The sequence below is a fragment of the Carcharhinus amblyrhynchos genome, chromosome 7 (assembly GCF_965287045.1).
Source record: "Carcharhinus amblyrhynchos chromosome 7, sCarAmb.v2.hapA, whole genome shotgun sequence".
Lineage (NCBI taxonomy): Eukaryota > Metazoa > Chordata > Chondrichthyes > Carcharhiniformes > Carcharhinidae > Carcharhinus > Carcharhinus amblyrhynchos.
In genome coordinates, this window is record NC_137330.1 from 112,340,916 (window position 1) to 112,359,861 (window position 18,946).

General features: G+C 43.4%; 1 protein-coding gene across 1 annotated transcript in view; it reads right to left on the reverse strand.

Moving 5' to 3' along the window:
- LOC145345219 (serine/threonine-protein phosphatase PP1-beta catalytic subunit) overlaps positions 1–7,293 on the reverse strand; it is a 116,574-nt gene extending 109,281 nt beyond the window's left edge. The window contains exon 1 of the mRNA XM_080192968.1: positions 7,152–7,293. Coding sequence (XP_080049094.1) covers positions 7,152–7,203 — 52 coding nt within the window. The 5' untranslated portion in view covers positions 7,204–7,293. The remainder of the gene's footprint in view (positions 1–7,151) is intronic.
- Between the last annotated feature and the right edge of the window lie 11,653 nt (positions 7,294–18,946).

Consider the following 18,946-nt stretch of genomic DNA (forward strand, 5'->3'; position numbering starts at 1 on the left):
GGTGCCATCGGTCCAAGGATACCAGAAATCATCTAGTACCTCCGTCCACATGCCAGCTATATAATCTATCAGGGCAATTCCAAAACCTACCTTCATAGAATCTATAGAATCAGAGAATCCCTGCAGTGCAAAAGGAGACCATTCGGCCCATTGAGTATGCACTGACTCTTTGACACAGCATCGTTCCCAGGTCCATTAATCCCCACTAATCTCCCTAGCCTACACATCTTGGGAGGCCAAGAGGAAATTCAGCATGGTCAATACCCCTAATCTGCACATCTTTGGATTGGCAGAGGAACTCAGAGCACCAGGAGGAAACCAACGAAGACATGGGGAAAAAGTATGAACTCCAGAGTCACCCAAGGCTGGAATGGAACCCGGGTCCCTGGCATTGTGGGGCAGTGGTGTTAAGCAACGTGCCACTGTGCTGCCCCAGCTTTCAGTTTCTAGTATGAGCCGATGGGATTGACTGCAACCCGGAGTTGGAAACATGACTGATTTTCCAACTCTCCCTTCAAATCTGTGCTTCTGAGCATTGTAGCCCACCAACTTCCTCCCTGCCCACGGCCATCCTGGTGGGCACAGTCTGGTGACAAAATTACACTTTTACAACTACAAAAATTTTCAACTGATTCTCAATAGCATGGTCATTTGACAGATATTGCACCTTCTATAAAAGATTATACTAAGTGATTCTTCCACTACCTCCCTTCTGAAGAATACAAGAGCCTTTCACACCTTTGTTCTCGGGGCTGGTCCTCTCGAGGCAGTTTTTCTTCATTTGGAAATTCCATAAGCTCCACACTTACAACTCTTTACTTTCTGGGATACAGAGATTGACTAGAGGTCATTAACAATTACTACATGCATAAAAGGACATTTACTTGATAATTAATAGACGCAACTTCCTGTGGTGAGTTTAATGCTTGTTTTTTTTAAAATATTCATCTTTGAGATGCAAGAGTCATTGGCATTGTCAGCATTTATTGCCCATCCCAAATTTGATGGGTGGAATTGCCTCCTTCAGTGCTATAATGACTCAGACCCTTTCAAAGATGATGGCAAGCCAGCTTTTTGAAATGTTGCAGTCCAGTAGGTACATTACAATGCTGTCAAGGAGGGAGTTCCAGGATTTTGACCCAGCAAGAGTGTGCAAATAAACGTCATGAAAATTAGATTACCATGAAACCACAAGATGCTGTTTACATGAAGTTAACAGCACACCTGGGCAAATTAATAGCAACCTGCGGTGGCTTGCAGTTCACCGGTTAACTCTTCATTGCCAAAAGCTGCTGGTCATGTTATCCACAAATAATGATACATATTGTTCAAGTGCCATCATTTTTCAGCAAAATCAGGCCCATTAAACCGTTTTGCTGACTGCTTAGTTCTGACAATGATGACAAATGATGTCCATGTCACACAGAGGCTTACTGTTAGTTGTTTCCCAGTTCAGTTCCTTCTAGTTATTCTAAAAATTTATTTTTTGGAATTGTCATCAAATTTTAGATCACAGATTTACAGGTCCAAGCCAATAGCAGGAAATACAGTAAATTCCCAGACAAATTCTCAATTAGAATGGTGATCTTGCATGGATGATGCCAAGAAGCGAGGCATTGCTCCATAGCTTTGGGGGGGAGGTGCAAAAATGTTGACATGGAGTGGCACTGGCAGAAGCCCAAGGGCAGACTGGCTGCCCTCTTATTCCCATACCAGCTTGCAATCAAAAGAGGGCATCAGATTTGGACAAGAAATACAGGGATGATACCACCCACATATTGAAAAAAATCTCATATTTGCAGTGCCAATAATACAGCAAAAGTAACTAATCCCATGACAAATTTGGAATCCATGGTGCTTTTACAGCTGCTATGAATAGACAGGAAAGGTAGCCACATGTAGCATTTGATTAACAAATTTAACATCGATGATCTGCATCTCTTCACAAGTGGCATAAATTCTTGCAGGTAATTAAAAATGAGATGTCAATTGGTCAACCAACTAGGCAAATTCCATTACCCGTAACAATTATTTCTCCTACCAGCCTGCAGTTTCAGCTTGGCTCACTAGCACTACCTTTGTGCTGGGAGGTGGTGGTTTCAAGACCTACAATGGGCTTAACTATATAATCTGGTCTGACAATTCACTGCCGTACTAAGAGGTTGTTCCATAGATGCAATTCTTCCCCCTTTTCTATGTTAACTTGCGTTAGCCTCGAAAATATTTTAACCCTGAAAAGGTAAGCTTTAATTTAATGCAATCCATCTTCCAGATTAAACAAAAAGTAAAATTCAAAATTAAAATTAAGGGCAAGCAAACCAGCTTAACTGTCTCAATTGGACTCAATTTACAGTCAGAATCTTTTTTTCATTCATTTGTGGGACATGGACATCACTTGCTGGCCAGCATTTATTGCTCGAGAAGATGATGGTGAGCGACCTTCTTGAAATGCGGCAGTCCATGTGCCATGGGTTGACAATTAGGGAGGGAATTCTAGGATTTTGACCTGAGGGCAGCACAATGAAGAAAAGGTCCTTTGACTCAGAGTCTGCACTGACAATAACTACTACTAAAGGCACACTAATCACTTTTTCCTGCAATTGCCACATATCCTTGAATGTTATGATATTTCAAGCGGTCATCCAAATATTTTTTAAAGGCTGTAAGTTTTCCACTCTTCACTACCTTCCCAGGCAGTGCAGTTATCTTGATAGTAATTTGATAGCAGACACAATCAAATCACAACTGCAACTCTCAGTCCAGCTGACCAAGAGACAAGATGAATGGAGACAAGACCGTTTTTGAGTAATTATTACTTGTTACAATGAACAATCACATTTAACACTAAATGAAATGTAAAGTTATGAAATTTATAATCTTAGAGTAACAAATATCCAAGTTATATCACCCTCAGTGTATTTTGCTCAAAACTATAGCTGCCCAGAAGTTTAGGCTAAAAAAAGAAGCAAAAATGAAAGAAAAACATCCACCATCCTTTTTGTTAAACTAACGCATTATTAGGGACCATTATTTTGAGCAGAGTTAAATAAACACTGATGCATCTGTCCTGAGCAGCAGCTGCACTCCTTTAGGCTTTTCCAACAATAAATTTCTTTCAGTTTGCAACATTCATTCACCACAACACTACTGTTGGTACAACAATACTGCTAGTGTAGAATTTTGGTACGGCAGACAGCATTGTGCACAGTATTATTCAATGATTTGCAATAACATTTATCACATTAAGCTACTAGCCATGACATCTCCCCTGTGCACCAAAGATCTAACTTGCATCAGGATTTATAAACGCAGCAAAGAAACAGTAATTACTTTCATGACTCCAGTTGGTTGAGAAAATTAGATGAGTCATAGACTCTGGGAAGGCCCCACATTCAATCTACTGTCTGTGCTAAATTAGAGAATGTCACCCACAAGAAAATGGTAAAGACAGTAGAACTGGTCTGAACATCCCAAAATGGTATAGATCAATCAGCCCCTCACTTTCTTCTATTGGAAATGCGCAGATGTGGACAAGAAAAAGATTGACAAAAACAAATGTAGGCCCCTTACAGTCAGAAATGGGAGAATTCACAACAGTGAATAAAGAAATGGCGGAGGAATTAAATTTGAACTTTGCTTCAGTCTTCACAAAGGGAAACATGAATAATGTGCCAGAAGTGCTGAGAGAAACATGTTTTAGTGAGGGGCCGAATGAAATCAGCATTAATGGAGAAATGGTTTTGGGGAAATCGATGGGATTGAAAGTGGATAAATCTCCAGGTTTGACAATCTTCATCCCAGAGTGCTTAAGAGTGGCCCTGGAAATAGTAAATCCACTGGTGATTATTTTCCAAAATTCTGGACTCTGGAACAGTTCCTACAGATTCGAGGGTAGGTAATGTAAGCCTGCTATTCAAAAAGGAAGGTAGAGAGAAAACAGGGAATTATAGATCAGTGAGCCTTACGTCGATACTGGGGAAATTGCTAGAGTCTATTATGAACGATTTCATAACTCAGCATTTGGAAGGCAGTGGTATAATCAATCAAAATCAGCATGGATTTACAAAAGGGAAATCATACTTGATGAATCAATTGGAATTTTTTGAGGATGTAACATTAGAGTTGACCGAGGAGAACCAGTGGATGTAGTTTATTTAGACTTTCGACAAAGTCTCACATAACAGACTATTAAGTAAAGTCAAAGTACATGGGATTGCAGATAACGTCTTGAGATGAATAGAAAACTGGTTAGCAGATAGGAAACAAAGAGTTGGCATAAATGGGCCTTTTTCTGACTGTCAGTCAGCAACTAATGGAGTTCCACAAAGATCTGTGCTAGGACCCCAACTATTCACATTATACATTAATGGTTTGGAACAGGGAACTGAATGTATTATCGCCAAATTTGCAGATTATACAAAACTGGGTGGGAGGGAGGGGGGTGAGCTATAAGGAGAGTGCAGAGATGCTTCAGCGTAATTTAGACAGGCTTAATGTGTGGGCATCTGCATGGCAGATGCAGTATAATATGGATAAATATGAGGTTATCCACTTTGGTAGTAATAATAAGACAGGTTATTACTTGCATGGGTGTAAATCGGGAGAGGTGGATATTCAGCGAGACTTTGGAGTCCTCGTCAATCAGTTGCTGAAAGTAAACGTGCAGCTACAGCAAATAGTAAAGAAGGCAAATGGTATGTTGGTCTTCATAGCAAAAGGATTCGTGCACAGGGATAGGGATGTATTGCTGCAATTGTATCGGCATTTGGTGAGGCCACATCTGGAATACTGTGTGCAGTTTTGGTGTCTTTATCTGAGGAAGAATGTCCTTGCTATAGAGGGAGTACAGCAAAGGTTTACCAGGCTGATTCCTAGGATGGCAGGTCTGTCATATGAGGAGACATTAAGTCAGTTAGGATTATATTAGTTTAGAAGAGTGAGAGGGGATCTTATAAAAACTTATAAAATTCCGACAGGGTATATTCAGAAAGAATGTTCCCAATGGTGGGAGAGTCTAGAACTAGGGGTCACGGAGTAACCTTTTATTATTAAGGTGAGGAGAAATTAAATATAGCTCTTGGAGCTTAAGGGATATGGGGGGGGTGGAAGAAAGGGGGAAATCTGGATGTTGAATTCAATGGTCAGCTATGATCAAAATGAACGGTGGAGTAGGTTCAAAGGACCGAATGGCCTACTCCTGTTTCTACTTTCTATGTTTCTAAGAATGAGTTTTGAGCAAGGTGTCAGAATGCAATCTTGGTCTAAGGAACCAAGGCTATGTCATTCAGAAAGGAGGGAAAATTAGCAGGGAAAAAACTAAAAGATACACCAGCGCTCTCTCGATGAGCCAATTTTCTGATTTTGAGCTACAATCATCAGCTTCTGGTACATTTATCAGACAATCTGAAGTTCTTGATGTCTGCTTTACAATCCCCAGTGATTATACCACACACATCACACCCCCACACCCCTCCCCATCCACTCAAGTGCTATGGTGACTCAACCTTGTGGGCCTTGAAAACTGAACATGCCCTTTCCATTTAAAACAAAAGGATAATATTTTCTAAGGTTATTTTTCCAAATAAAATGAACTCTGAATTAAAGTAGTCCCTCAAAATTGTGTAGCCAACTCACACAATATAACCCATTAATTTCAATGCGAGCTACAATATAATAAATCCAAATTTCTCTACCAAGGTCCTAAACACACACACTACCTGCGAGTGTTATTTAGGCAGCTTCACTAATAATGCAGGTCATTACATTGCTAATGTCATACCAGCTTTATTCAGGACTTAATCTATGATTGCTTCTGATATTTATTCACCTCCCTCACAAAAATAGAAGAAAAAAGTGCAAATAAATCTCATAACTCCAAGGCTTTGCTTCTTTTCAACATATCCTCAGGAAAACGGCAATACCTCCCACAGGCTGGCGTGTAGCACGAGACCAGTGGCTATAGGAGCTTGGCAACACATACCACCAAGTATGACCCACAATGAAGTTTCAAGTGCAGAACATATGGCAGACGCTGCCTCTCAAGGTTTGGTCTCTTCAGTCACCAGCAAAGTTGCACCAAATGTCCATCATAAATGTATTTGTTTGCTGCACACCCATCACCTTTCACAAGATGTCCAAACTTCCAAAAAAAAAGTTCCAAAAACATTTCAAAACAAAATCCAAAATAAGGAGAATGCCGCTACTGGGAGGGGGGGAAAAAAAAACACACACCCACAAGCACGACACATTAAATATTTCCAGAGAGTTGACATCAGGCAAGACTGAGAGAAAGTATCCTTGTAAGGAATGGACTGGGGAGCCCCACAATCACATCTTTCCTGACCATATATATAAAAAAGTCAACAAAACACCCCAGGAGCACACTGAGGATCTACACCCAAAATAAGTTTCCCGTCACAAAAGAAAGGTAAGACAATGTCAAAAAATGTACTGGTCCAAGCCAGCCTGCAGAAATAAGAGGTGAGGCAGGGACTCGAGCTCCCTCAAAGCCAAAGCCTTGGAGAAATAAAAGTGAGTTTTAAATGTGAGACTGGAAATCACAATAAAAGTCTGTGATAGAAATGGAAATCACAAAATGGGAAAGAAACATTAGCACTGTTTTTCTACAGAAGAAAAACTGAATTTAAAAGGAAAAAAAAAGCTGAATTTGGACAGAATGTAAATGCCCACTGGATTACAGCCTGTGTCCAGGGACAGCCTGGCCAGGGCCGGCTGACAAGAATTTGAATCTGTCGCCGGTTAAACGGCCGCTGGCTCGCTCCCTTCCCGCCACCGGAGCCGGGACAAGCCGCACCACAACACCGAGGCCCCGGAGTCCCGAGCAGGCCGCTACCCCCGGGAAAAAAAACCCTTTCACATCTACAGGATCATCACGGAACATTTTCCCCCTTTCCCTCCAGCCGACAGCCGACAGCCCCCCCCCCCCCCAAAAAAAAACCTGCCCGCCCGCCCGACACAGAGCAAGCTTTTGTCTGAAAGAGCCGAGGAGAGACAGAGAGGGGATAAGCATCGCACAAAACCCGACCTCGCCTTCCCATCATCGCTCCAGAGAGAGAGAGAGAAAAATATATATAATCAACAACGCCAAGGATGAAGAAGAAAGGCGTCTTCAAGCCGATGCTTCCACTCACCTTCCAGGAGCCGAGCTATCAGACTGTCCACATTCAGCTCTCCGTCCGCCATTTTACAGCAAACACCCCTCAGCCCAAAGCAGCAGCAGAGAGGGAAATGTGAGAGAGGAGGGCAGCTTCTTCACTCAGTAACCCTGTCAGTGCTGGAATACACACACTGAGGGAAATGTGAGAGAGGAGGGCAGCTTCTTCACTCAGTAACCCTGTCTGTACTGGAATAAACACACTGAGGGAAATGTGAGAGAGGAGGGCAGCTTCTTCACTCAGTAACCCTATCAGTACTGGAATAAACACACTGAGGGAAATGTGAGAGAGGAGGGCAGCTTCTTCACTCAGTAACCCTGTCAGTGCTGGAATAAACACACTGAGGGAAATGTGAGAGAGGAGGGCAGCTTCTTCACTCAGTAACCCTGTCTGTACTGGAATAAACACACTGAGGGAAATGTGAGAGAGGAGGGCAGCTTCTTCACTCAGTAACCCTATCAGTACTGGAATAAACACAGTGAGGGAAATGTGAGAGAGGAGGGCAGCTTCTTCACTCAGTAACCCTGTCAGTACTGGAATAAACACAGTGAGGGAAATGTGAGAGAGGAGGGCAGCTTCTTCACTCAGTAACCCTGTCTGTACTGGAATAAACACACTGAGGGAAATGTGAGAGAGGAGGGCAGCTTCTTCACTCAGTAACCCTATCAGTACTGGAATAAACACACTGAGGGAAATGTGAGAGAGGAGGGCAGCTTCTTCACTCAGTAACCCTGTCAGTGCTGGAATAAACACACTGAGGGAAATGTGAGAGAGGAGGGCAGCTTCTTCACTCAGTAACCCTGTCTGTACTGGAATAAACACAGTGAGGGAAATGTGAGAGAGGAGGGCAGCTTCTTCACTCAGTAACCCTGTCTGTACTGGAATAAACACAGTGAGGGAAATGTGAGAGAGGGGGGCAGCTTCTTCACTCAGTAACCCTGTCTGTACTGGAATAAACACAGTGAGGGAAATGTGAGAGAGGAGGGCAGCTTCTTCACTCAGTAACCCTGTCTGTACTGGAATAAACACAGTGAGGGAAATGTGAGAGAGGAGGGCAGCTTCTTCACTCAGTAACCCTGTCTGTACTGGAATAAACACAGTGAGGGAAATGTGAGAGAGGGGGGCAGCTTCTTCACTCAGTAACCCTGTCTGTACTGGAATAAACACAGTGAGGGAAATGTGAGAGAGGAGGGCAGCTTCTTCACTCAGTAACCCTGTCTGTACTGGAATAAACACAGTGAGGGAAATGTGAGAGAGGAGGGCAGCTTCTTCACTCAGTAACCCTGTCTGTACTGGAATAAACACAGTGAGGGAAATGTGAGAGAGGGGGGCAGCTTCTTCACTCAGTAACCCTGTCTGTACTGGAATAAACACAGTGAGGGAAATGTGAGAGAGGGGGGCAGCTTCTTCACTCAGTAACCCTGTCTGTACTGGAATAAACACAGTGAGGGAAATGTGAGAGAGGAGGGCAGCTTCTTCACTCAGTAACCCTGTCTGTACTGGAATAAAAAAATCTCTAATAATACATGCAAAACTGAACTGTTTGCAGTTATGCCTTCCCTTAGTTTTAGGCACCTTTGCTTGTCCTGGTTCTCCGATACAGTGTGAGTTGCGGGGCTACAATCTCACTGCTGGAAGGCTGCTTACTTTCACTGTGGGAGACCACAGATGGTTCTGAAGACTGATTTCAAGCAGTTCTGGGCTTTTGGGGGTTTCAGGCTGCATCACTTTGGCAGAGGCAGCAGTGGTGTGGCCTGGGCTAGCTGAAAGGAAAAAGCCCTGATACAGTGTCAATGATGGGAGAATGAATGCTGCCATCTGCAGGCTCAAAGGGCTGAATGGCCGTCTCCTGCGACTGTTTTCCACGTTTTCTAATCTTCAGAGAGGGCTGTCAATATGTGCACCCCAGAGCCATTGGCATTCCCTGAGGGTGCCACCTCAAACATGCCAAGTAATCGTCAGCTCTGATGAAGGATTATCCAGACCCAAAATGTTGGCTCTATTCTCTCTCCACAGACCCTGTCAGACCTGCTGAGTTTTTGCAGCATTTTCTGTTTTTGAATTATTGGAGGAAGATTACTGAGAGCCTGCAAGCCCCACAGAACATTGAGATATCCACTGCTGTTCGGCAGCAGTCTGAACCTGCATGACTGCAAGCATGGATCTCATTACCTCTGTCCATGTTTTTAATGGAATGATACAGGAGTTGTTGCAGCTTTATAGAACCTTAGTTAGGCCGCACTTGGAATATAGTGTTCAGTTCTGGTCACCATACTACCAGAAGGATGTGGGTGTTCTGGAGAGGGTGTAGAAAGATTTACCAGGATGTTGCCTGGTATGGAGGGCGCTAGCTGTGAGGAGAGGTTGGAGAACCTTTGTTTGTTCCCACTGGAATGACAGAGGTTGAAGGGCGACCTGATAGAAGTCTACAAGATTATGAGAGCTGTGGACAGAGTGGATAGAAGCTTTTGCTCAGAGTGGAAGAGTCAATTACTAGGGGGCACAGGTTTAAGGTGCGAGGGGCAAGGTTTAAAGGTGAAGTACGAGGCAGATTTTTTACACAGAGGATTGTGGGTACCTTGAACTTGTTGCCAGGGGAGGTAGTGGAAGCGGATATGGTAGTGACTTTTAAGGGCATCTTGACAAGTACATGAATAGGATGGGAATAGAGAGATATGGTCCCCAGCAGGGCAGAGGGTTTTAGTTCAGTCAGGCAGCATGGTCGGTGCAAGTTTGGATGGCTGAAGGGCCTGTTCCTGTGCTGTAATTTTCTTTGTTCTTTGTTCTTTGAATAGAGCATACAGTCTCTTGGGCCTGCCCTACTGTTAAATAAAATTACAGCTGATCACCAGCCTGAACTCCACTCATCCAACCTCCCCCAGCAACTGTCTTGATTTTCCTAACAGAACAAAAAAAATCAATAAATCCCAGTCTTATCATGATGGAACATCTACCATAGAATTCCTATAGTGCAGAATGAGGCCATTCAGACCCTATCTCGTTTTCGTTAGAAAGAAGGCGGCTAAGGGGGGACCTTATTGAGACATATAAGATGATTAGAGGTTTAGATAGGGTGGACAGTGATAGCCTTTTTCCTCGGATGGAGAAAGCTAGCACGAGGGGGCATAGCTTTAAATTAAGGGGTGGTAGATATAGGACGGATGTCAGAGGTAGGCTCTTTACCTAGAGGATGGTGAGGGATTGGAATACCCTGCCTGCTGCAGTTGTAGATGCGCCTAGTTTGGGGGCGTTTAAGAGATCCGTGGATAGGTTTATGGATGGAAAGGGATTGGTTTAGGTTAGAGGGTCATTGCTTTTTTAATTGGTCGGCGGAACATCGTGGGCCGAAGGGCCTGTTCTGCGCTGTAATGTTCTATGTTCTATGTTCTATCTCCGTAATCCCACATATTTACCCTAATCCCCCTGACTCTAAGGGGCAATTTAGCATGGCCAATCCTCCTAACCAGCACATTTTTGGACTGTGGGAGGAAACTGGAGCACCTGGAGGAAACCCACACAGACACAGGGAGAATGTGCAAACTCCACACAGGACAGTAACCCAAATTGAACCGGGGTCCCCGGTGCTGTGAGGCAACAGTGCTAACCACTGTGCTACTGTGCCGCCCTTCGATAGGAAAAGGCTGCCTTTAAGAGGTACAAGCTAGCTGAAACACTAACCATGCATGCTGCTGCCAGCCACGCCCAGTTGAACATTCAGTCAGCAGCGCATTCAACACAGCCTCAGGTGGCAAAGACTGAAGTGAGGAAGCAGTACAATGCATGTTGTCTGCCTCAGCATGCCTAGGTGTGGGCTAGTTGGGAAAATGCACCCCCCCCCATGCTAAAAAGCAGAGACAATCTTTCCCCTAAAGTCCTCAAGGCTTTATTAGAGAAAGCACTGGTGTATGTCAGCTATCATTAGATGGTCTGTAGTTAAATCTTGTGACATCAATGATAAACTCCTAGACAAATGTGGGACTCAAAAACAATAAATCTCTTTCAATCAATAGGATGTCGATGTAACTGCTCATCTCCACCCCTGCTTGTTCATCTACCAAAACCAGGTGAAATGTTTAAATTATGAGGACAAATTGTCTCAGCTCAATTTATATTCCTTTGAAGGGGGCTGGTTAACTCAGTTGGCTACGTAGCTAGTGTGTGGTTCAAACTAATGCAAAAAGCACAGGTTCAATTCCCGTTCTGAACTGAGGTAGATTGAGAACTACCTCCTTGCCTGCCCCTTGCTTGATGCAGAATGGTACCCCTCAAGCTATTTAACCAATTGTCTCTCTAATAGTAAGAGATTCCCATAGTCCCTTGTGGCTAATTCCTTACTGGTTCAATTCTGGCCTTGGGTGACTGTGGAATTTACACGTTTACCTCTTGTCTGCATTGATTTCCTCCGGATGCTCTGATTTCCTCCCATGGGTCCAAAGATGTGCAGGTTAAGTGGACTGACCATGCTAAATTGCCCCTTAGTATTCCAAGATGTGTAGGTTAGGGGGATTAGCGATTCAATGTTTTGTCATCAACTACTTCCTGTGGTAATGAACTCCACAGACTCACCACTCTTTGGGTGAAGAAATGTCTCCTCACCTCCGTCCTAAATGGCCTATCCTGAAGCCTCAGACTGTGACCCCTGGTTCTGCACTCCCCCATCATCGGGAACATCCTCCCTGCATCTACCCTGTCTTGTCCTGTTAGAATTTTATAAATCTCTATGAGATCCCCCTTATTTGTCTGAACTCTAGCAAAAACAATCCTAACCTATTCAATCTCTCCTCATATATCAGTCCAGCCATCCCTGGAATCAGCCTGGTAAACCTTTGCTGACTCCCTCGAGAGTAAGGACATCCTTTCTCAGAAAAGGGCTGAAGAGCTACCAGGCTGTTGAAATGTGCCAGAACAATCTCCCTGTTTGTGTCTCAAGCATTCATGGTCATGCCAGAGTCCTTCTCTGACCACTGTTTTCCACTGGCAGACTATTACTCACCGGAAGACTAGAAGGTTGGCAAGGAAATATAGAATCCGAATGTGAAACTGCTGATTCCAGAAACATCGAGGAACTTAAAAAGGAATTGCAAAGTTTAGAACACAACAAAATACTTTTCTGATTCCATGATGCATTGATAGAAGCCATCAAAGCAAATTTTAAATTCCTTCATCCTCAAAGGTGTTCTGAAGGTGAGAGAGAGAGAGAGACAGACAGGAAGACAGACAAAAGTAAATACCCCAACTCCAAAAAGCATGCAGAACCTGCTCCAGCTGCGGCCGATGGGAGTCAATGTCAGGGAGAAAATCAAAAAGGTGAAATGCCAACAGGCCCCGCTCTTTGCCTCAGCGTCCTGCAAGATCATCTTTAGTTCCAAGGTCCATTTTGTGGAGCGGGATGAGATGTGCTCTCATATCTTCTTTCAAAAGTACACCAAGTAGCCTCTGTGATTAACATTCTGAAGGAAGTAGATGGCTGGATAGCATCTTCATGGCTGGATAGCATCTTCATAGCCAGATACATGAAGAACCATTACATCCTTTTATGTTAGGCTGTACAGCATGAAGCGTAAAGAGACCACGGCCTCCCGGTTCTTCCTGTCCTTTATCTCAGAGGTTTTAGATGACAACAAAGGGAGTTTCAGGACAATCAGTTAACACTGGACAATCTGCCAAAGGTCATTCGATGCTTTGAGATGAGTAAAACTCCATAAGCAATGGCTTTATGAGCCCAGTTGTATTCGACACTGCAACTAGATTGACTTTGACTGGAATGTGTAAGAGAGTAGCTGGCTGGCAGCATGTCAGAAACCAGGAACATCATCCCAATATCTACAAACAGGAGGAAAAGAAGGGTGAGATCAAAAATTGACAGCCCATTTTACAGCTTAATGTTGAGTGCATAATTCTATCCAAGGTTATCACCTAACTGGTCAAGTCTGCTCTGGACCTGGTGATGTATCTGGATTAGATCTGGCAGGAAGAAATCTGATAGATTGTCACTCAGAGCTGTGATTGTCTATGTACTGGACAGGAGGGTGAGCACTTATCGAATTAGCTTGGACTAGGAGAAGACCTTTGCTGAACCATTGTATGCGTATGCTCTTCACACTGGGAAGTGACTATGCAATTGATTTCAACTGCTCTCCATAAGAATCATTAGCACTGTCTTATTTAACAGGTGGGAATTGTTAAGCATTTCAAACAAACCTGGAGCCTGGCAGGGCTGGATTCCCCCTCCTTTACTTGGTTGTACGTTGAATTAAACCTTTTGCCTGGAAGGATACGGGCAGAAGGGGGATGGTGATCCTAGGTAGCTCATACTAGTGTCTCTCTTTACATGAATGACAGCACCATCTTCTGCTTGGACCTACTAATGAGCACGGACGAATGGGCATCTGTGACCAGTTCCAACTGGCCTTGGGAGTCAGAGTAAATCACAGTAAATGTGAGGCCATGTTGATGGGGAATTGAGCCAACCAATCCTTTGATCCTTCACTATCTGTTCAGGTCAACTGAAGGTGCTGGGAATATCTTTCAGAGAGGCCAGAGTGTGCATCAAGAACTAGGTGAAACGTACTAAAATCAAACAAAACTGGAAGTGGCACTCCTTCTCGTTTGTGGCAAGAACTTGGCCATCAACAGTGAGGTGTTCTGGGTGTTGCTGTGATGCAGGTCTGACTCATACCTGCCTCTTGCGCCACGACAGTCACCCAAGCCAAGTCTTACTTTTGGAAATTGCAAGGGGAGCATATCCACAAGGACAAAATGTACAAATAGCCCAATAAAATGGGGATGATTGCATGCAACATCCACTCTCACTCTTTTTTTCTTTGTTCTTTCATGGGTTCACTGGCAAAGCAAACATTTATCACTCTTCCCTAATTGTCCTTGAACTAGGTGGCTTGCTTGGCAAGTTCAGAAGGTAATTAAGAGTCAACCACATTGCTGAAATCTGGAGTTACATGTAATCCAGAATGCACAAGCCTGGCCAATTTCCTTCCTGTTACAGCTGCTTGAGCAGGGGTAAAATATAACTCCCTTACGGTACCACTCCAAGTTTGACCATAGCAAGGTGCGTTGTGAATTTAGAAGAACGAAGGTAGTGTACTCAATGTCTGTGCTTAACCTTTTATATACTGATTACAACAAAATTAGTCTTGCAGGCTTCCTTGAATTTTAAAGCAAAAGGGAGTTAGTTTTTATTGAGTTAAAAACCCTCCTGTCCTATACATCGATAAAGATAACAAACTATTCCAAAAGGTAACCTGACGCATCATGACCTTATCTGACACACCCACACTCACTTGGGTGACACAGTGGCAGAGTGGTTAACACTGTTGCCTCACAGCACCTTGGACCCGTGTTTGATTCCCGACACTGTCACTGTTTCTGAGGAGCCTGCACATTGTCCTCATGTCTGCATGGGTTTCCTTTGGGTGCTCCCGTTTCCTCCCACAGTCCAAAAGGCATGCTAGTTAGCTCTATTAGCCATGCTAAATTCTCCCTCAGTGTACCCGAACAGGGTCTGGAGTGTGGTGACAAGAGGAACTTTCACAGTAACTTCATTGCAGTGTTAATGTAACTACTTAACATAAGAACATAAGAACATAAGAAATAGGAGCAGGAGTAGGCCATCTAGCCCTTCGAGCCTGCCCCGCCATTCAATAAGATCATGGCTGATCTGTCGTGGCTCAGTTCCACTTTCCTGCCCTCTCCCCATAACCCTTAATCCCCTCTCTTATCAAGAACCCATCAACCAGCTTCTTAAAAATATTTAGCGAGGCAGCCTCCACCACTTCAACGGGCAGAGAATTCCAGAGATTCACCACCCTTTGAGTGAAGAAGTTCCTCCTCAACTCTGTTCTAAACCGCCCCCCCTTTATCTTGAGGCTGTGCCCCCTAGTCCTACTGTCTTTTTTGAGCGGGAAGAGTCTCTCCACCTCTATCCTATCCATCCCATTCATCATCTTATACGTCTCAATGAGATCTCCCCTCATTTTTCTAAACTCTAACGAGTACAAGCCTAGTTTATTCAGCCTCTCCTCATAGCTCAACCCCCTCAACTCCGGTATCAGCCTAGTAAACCTCCTCTGCACTCTTGTGACAATAATAAATAAAACTTTAAAACGCACACATACACACACACACACATGTCCAACTGCAAAATTTATAAATTATGCTGTGGGTAGTTACTTTCTTAGTATAATTAAAGTTCAGTACTAGAAGGTAATAAAAAAATGAATGTACACAGTTTATGAGTCCTTTGTTGGTCACTGGTTGCGGCAGAAATTTTTCTAGGTTCACTTTTAGATTCCGGAGGGTGAGTTGAAGCCAATGTAACTGCAATTGCTGAAGACAATTTCCTTGTAAAAAATATAATCCATCTCCTCCAGAAGCCAATGATCTTCATACCTGAAGCTCCTTTCAGTGGAAATTCACTATCTCTTTTCTGGATTTTTTTTAAAACCTCCTAAACTAGGGAGAGGAGAGAAGAGGGAAAGTATTGCTGTTCCATTAGCAGCTCTGACAAAGGGTATCTACGCTCAAAATGTTGGTTCTATTCTCTCCCCACAAATGCCGTCAACCTGCTAAGATTTTTCAGCATTTTCTGTTTTTTTTTCAGATTCCAGCATCCACAGTATTTTGTTTTATTCCCAGGCTTCTGACTGCTTCTCTCTTTAGCAGACCATATTAAAGAGATTTCAAAATGGTTACTTCAATCACATAGTCATAGAGTCATAGAGGTTTGCAGCACAGAAACAGGCCCTTCGGCCCAACTTGACCAGGCCGCCCTTTTTTTTAAACCCCTAAACTAATCCTAATTGCCCGCATTTGGCCCATATCCCTCTATACCCATCGTACCCATGTAACTATCGAAATGCTTTTTAAAAGATAAAATTGTACCCGCCTGTACTACTATCTCTGGCAGCTTGTTCCAGACACTCACCACCCTCTGTGTGAAAAAATTACCCTTCTGGACACTTTTGTATCTCTCCCCTTGCACTTTAAACCTATGCCCTCTAGTTTTAAACTCCCCTACCTTTGGGAAAAGATATTGACTATCCACCTTGACTATGCCCCTCATTATTTTATAGACCTCGATAAGGTCACGCCTCAGCCTTCTACGCTTCAGAAAAGAAGTCCCATTCTGTTCAGCTCCTCCTTATAACTCAATCCATCAAGTCCTGGTAACATCCTAGTAAATCTTTCCTGCACTCTTTCTAGTTAATAACATCCTTTCCATAATAGGGTGACAAGAATTGTACACAGTATTCCAAGTATGGCCTGACCAAGGTCTTGTACAATTTCAACAAGACGTCCCAACTCCTGTATTCAATGTTCTGACTGATGGAACCAAGCATGCCAAATGCCTTCTTCGCCACTCTGTCCACCTATGACTCCACTTTCAAGAAGCTATGAACATACATCCCTAGATATTTGTTCTGTAACTCTCTGTTCTCCCCAATGCCCTACATTGACAGAGTAAGTCCTGCCCTGGTTAAATCTACCAAAATGCATTACCTCGCAGTTGTCTAAATTAAACTCCATCTGCCATTCGTCAGCCCACTGGCTCAATTGATCAAGATCCTGCTGCAATTGGAGGTAACCTTCCTCACTGTCCACCATGCCACCAATCTTGGTGTCATCTGCAAACTTACTAACTGTGCCCCTTATAGTCTCATCTAAATCTTTAATATATATAACAAATAGCAGTGGACCCAGCACTGATCCCTGAGGCACACCGCTGGCAGTCCCTAATCAGTCCTTGCATCTCTAAATACCTGTAGATCCTGTCTCTCAAAATACCTTCCAACAACTTACCCACCACAGATGTGAGGCTCACTGGCCTATAGTTCCCAGGCTTTTCCCTGCAGCCCTTTTTAAACAAAGGCACAATATTTGCCACTCTCCAATCTTCAGGCACCTCACCTGTGACTATCGATGATTCAAATATCTCGGTTAGGGGACCCACAATTTCCTCTCTAGCCTCCCACAACATCCTGGGATATACTTCATCAGGTCCTGCAGATTTATCTACCTTGATGTGCTTTAAGACTTCCAGCACCTCCTTCTCTGCAATATGTACACTCCTCAAGACATCACTATTTATTTCCCCAAGTTTCCTAACATGCATGCTTTTCTCAACAGTAAATACTGATGAGAAATATTCATTTAGGATTTCACCCATCTCTTGTGGATCTGCACATAGATTACCTTGTTGATCCTTACGTGGCCCTACTCTCTCCCTTGTTACTCTTTTGCCCTTTATGTATTTGTAGAAGCTGTTTGGATTCTCCTTTGCCTTATCTGCCAAAACAAATTTGTACCCATTTTTTGCCCTCCTGATTTCTCTCTTAACTCTACTCCTACACCCCCCTATACTCTTCAAGAGTTTCACTTGATCCCAATTGCCTATGCACATCATGTGCCTCTTTCTTCTTCTTGACCAGGGCCTCAATATCCTGAGTCATCCAGGGTTCCTAACTTCTGCCAGTCCTGCCCTTCACTCTAAGGGGAATGTGTTTACCCTGAACCCTGGTTAACACACTTTTGAAAGCATGCCACTTACCAGACATCCCTTTTCCTTCCCACAGAATCTCCCACTTAACTTTTGAAAGCTCCTGCCTGATACCATCAAAACTGGCCTAGCCCAAATTTAGAATATTGACTTTTGGTCATTGGTCCCAAAGTGATCCATCACAAACACTTCTGTCACTTGCCCTTCCTTATTTCCCAAGATAAGATCAAGTTTTGTCCCCTCTCTAGTCGGGCCATCCACATACTGAATGAGAAATTCCTCCTGAACACACTCAACAAATTTCTCTCCATCCAAGCCTCTCATACTATGGCTGTCCCATTCAATGTTGGGAAAATTAAAATCTCCGTTTATTACACCCTATTTTTCTTGGAGCTATGTGTAATCTCCTTACATATTTGCTCTTCAATTTCCCACTGACTATTTGGGGGCCCATAGTACAACCCTATCAAAGTGATTTCCCCCTTCTTATTCCTCAGTTCCACCCATATAGACTCAGTGGCTGAACCCTCGGATATATCCCCTCTCAGTATGGTCATGATGCTTTCCCTAATCAAAAGTGCAACCCATGACACTCCCCCTCCTCCATAATGATTTCAGAAGGGGTTTGTTTATCTGATATCTGAACCATCAATTGCTTTTGTTTCACATCTGGGGGTAGGAACAGGGATTGAACAGCTTCTGTAATGTCCTAGCTATTAGCCTCAGATTGTGCCATTATCCATCTTGATGAGACTGGAAAACATATCTCCATATAATCATTGATACTTTCTGTCTCTGCTGGAGGAGTAGTCTTATGGAACTGCAAATGCTATGTCCAGAACATTTTAGTAAATCCTTTTGAAATGGTTCTTGACATCCTCAGGTGTGAAATTCCAAAGAAGGACGTTGTGGCATGTCTGAATTGCAATTCACAGTGGAACTTTTCAGAAACTGATCACTAACAATACTTCACATCAGTTGACTTATGGCCGCCATCTTTAGGCAGTGTCTTTTTTTGCTTTTAAAAAATTCCTTGTTAAATAATTCAGTCAATGTAGTTACAGATTGTGATCACTCATGCACAGGTCACACCATTCAGTCCTGACATTCCCTAAAGGACATTAGTGAACCAGATGATAGTTGTCATAGTTACCATCACTGAGACTAGAACACTAGGTTAAAGTGCAACATGTTTATTTGGTATCACGAACTTTCAGAGTGCAGCTCCTTCATCAGGTGAGTGGAGAGTTTGGTTCAC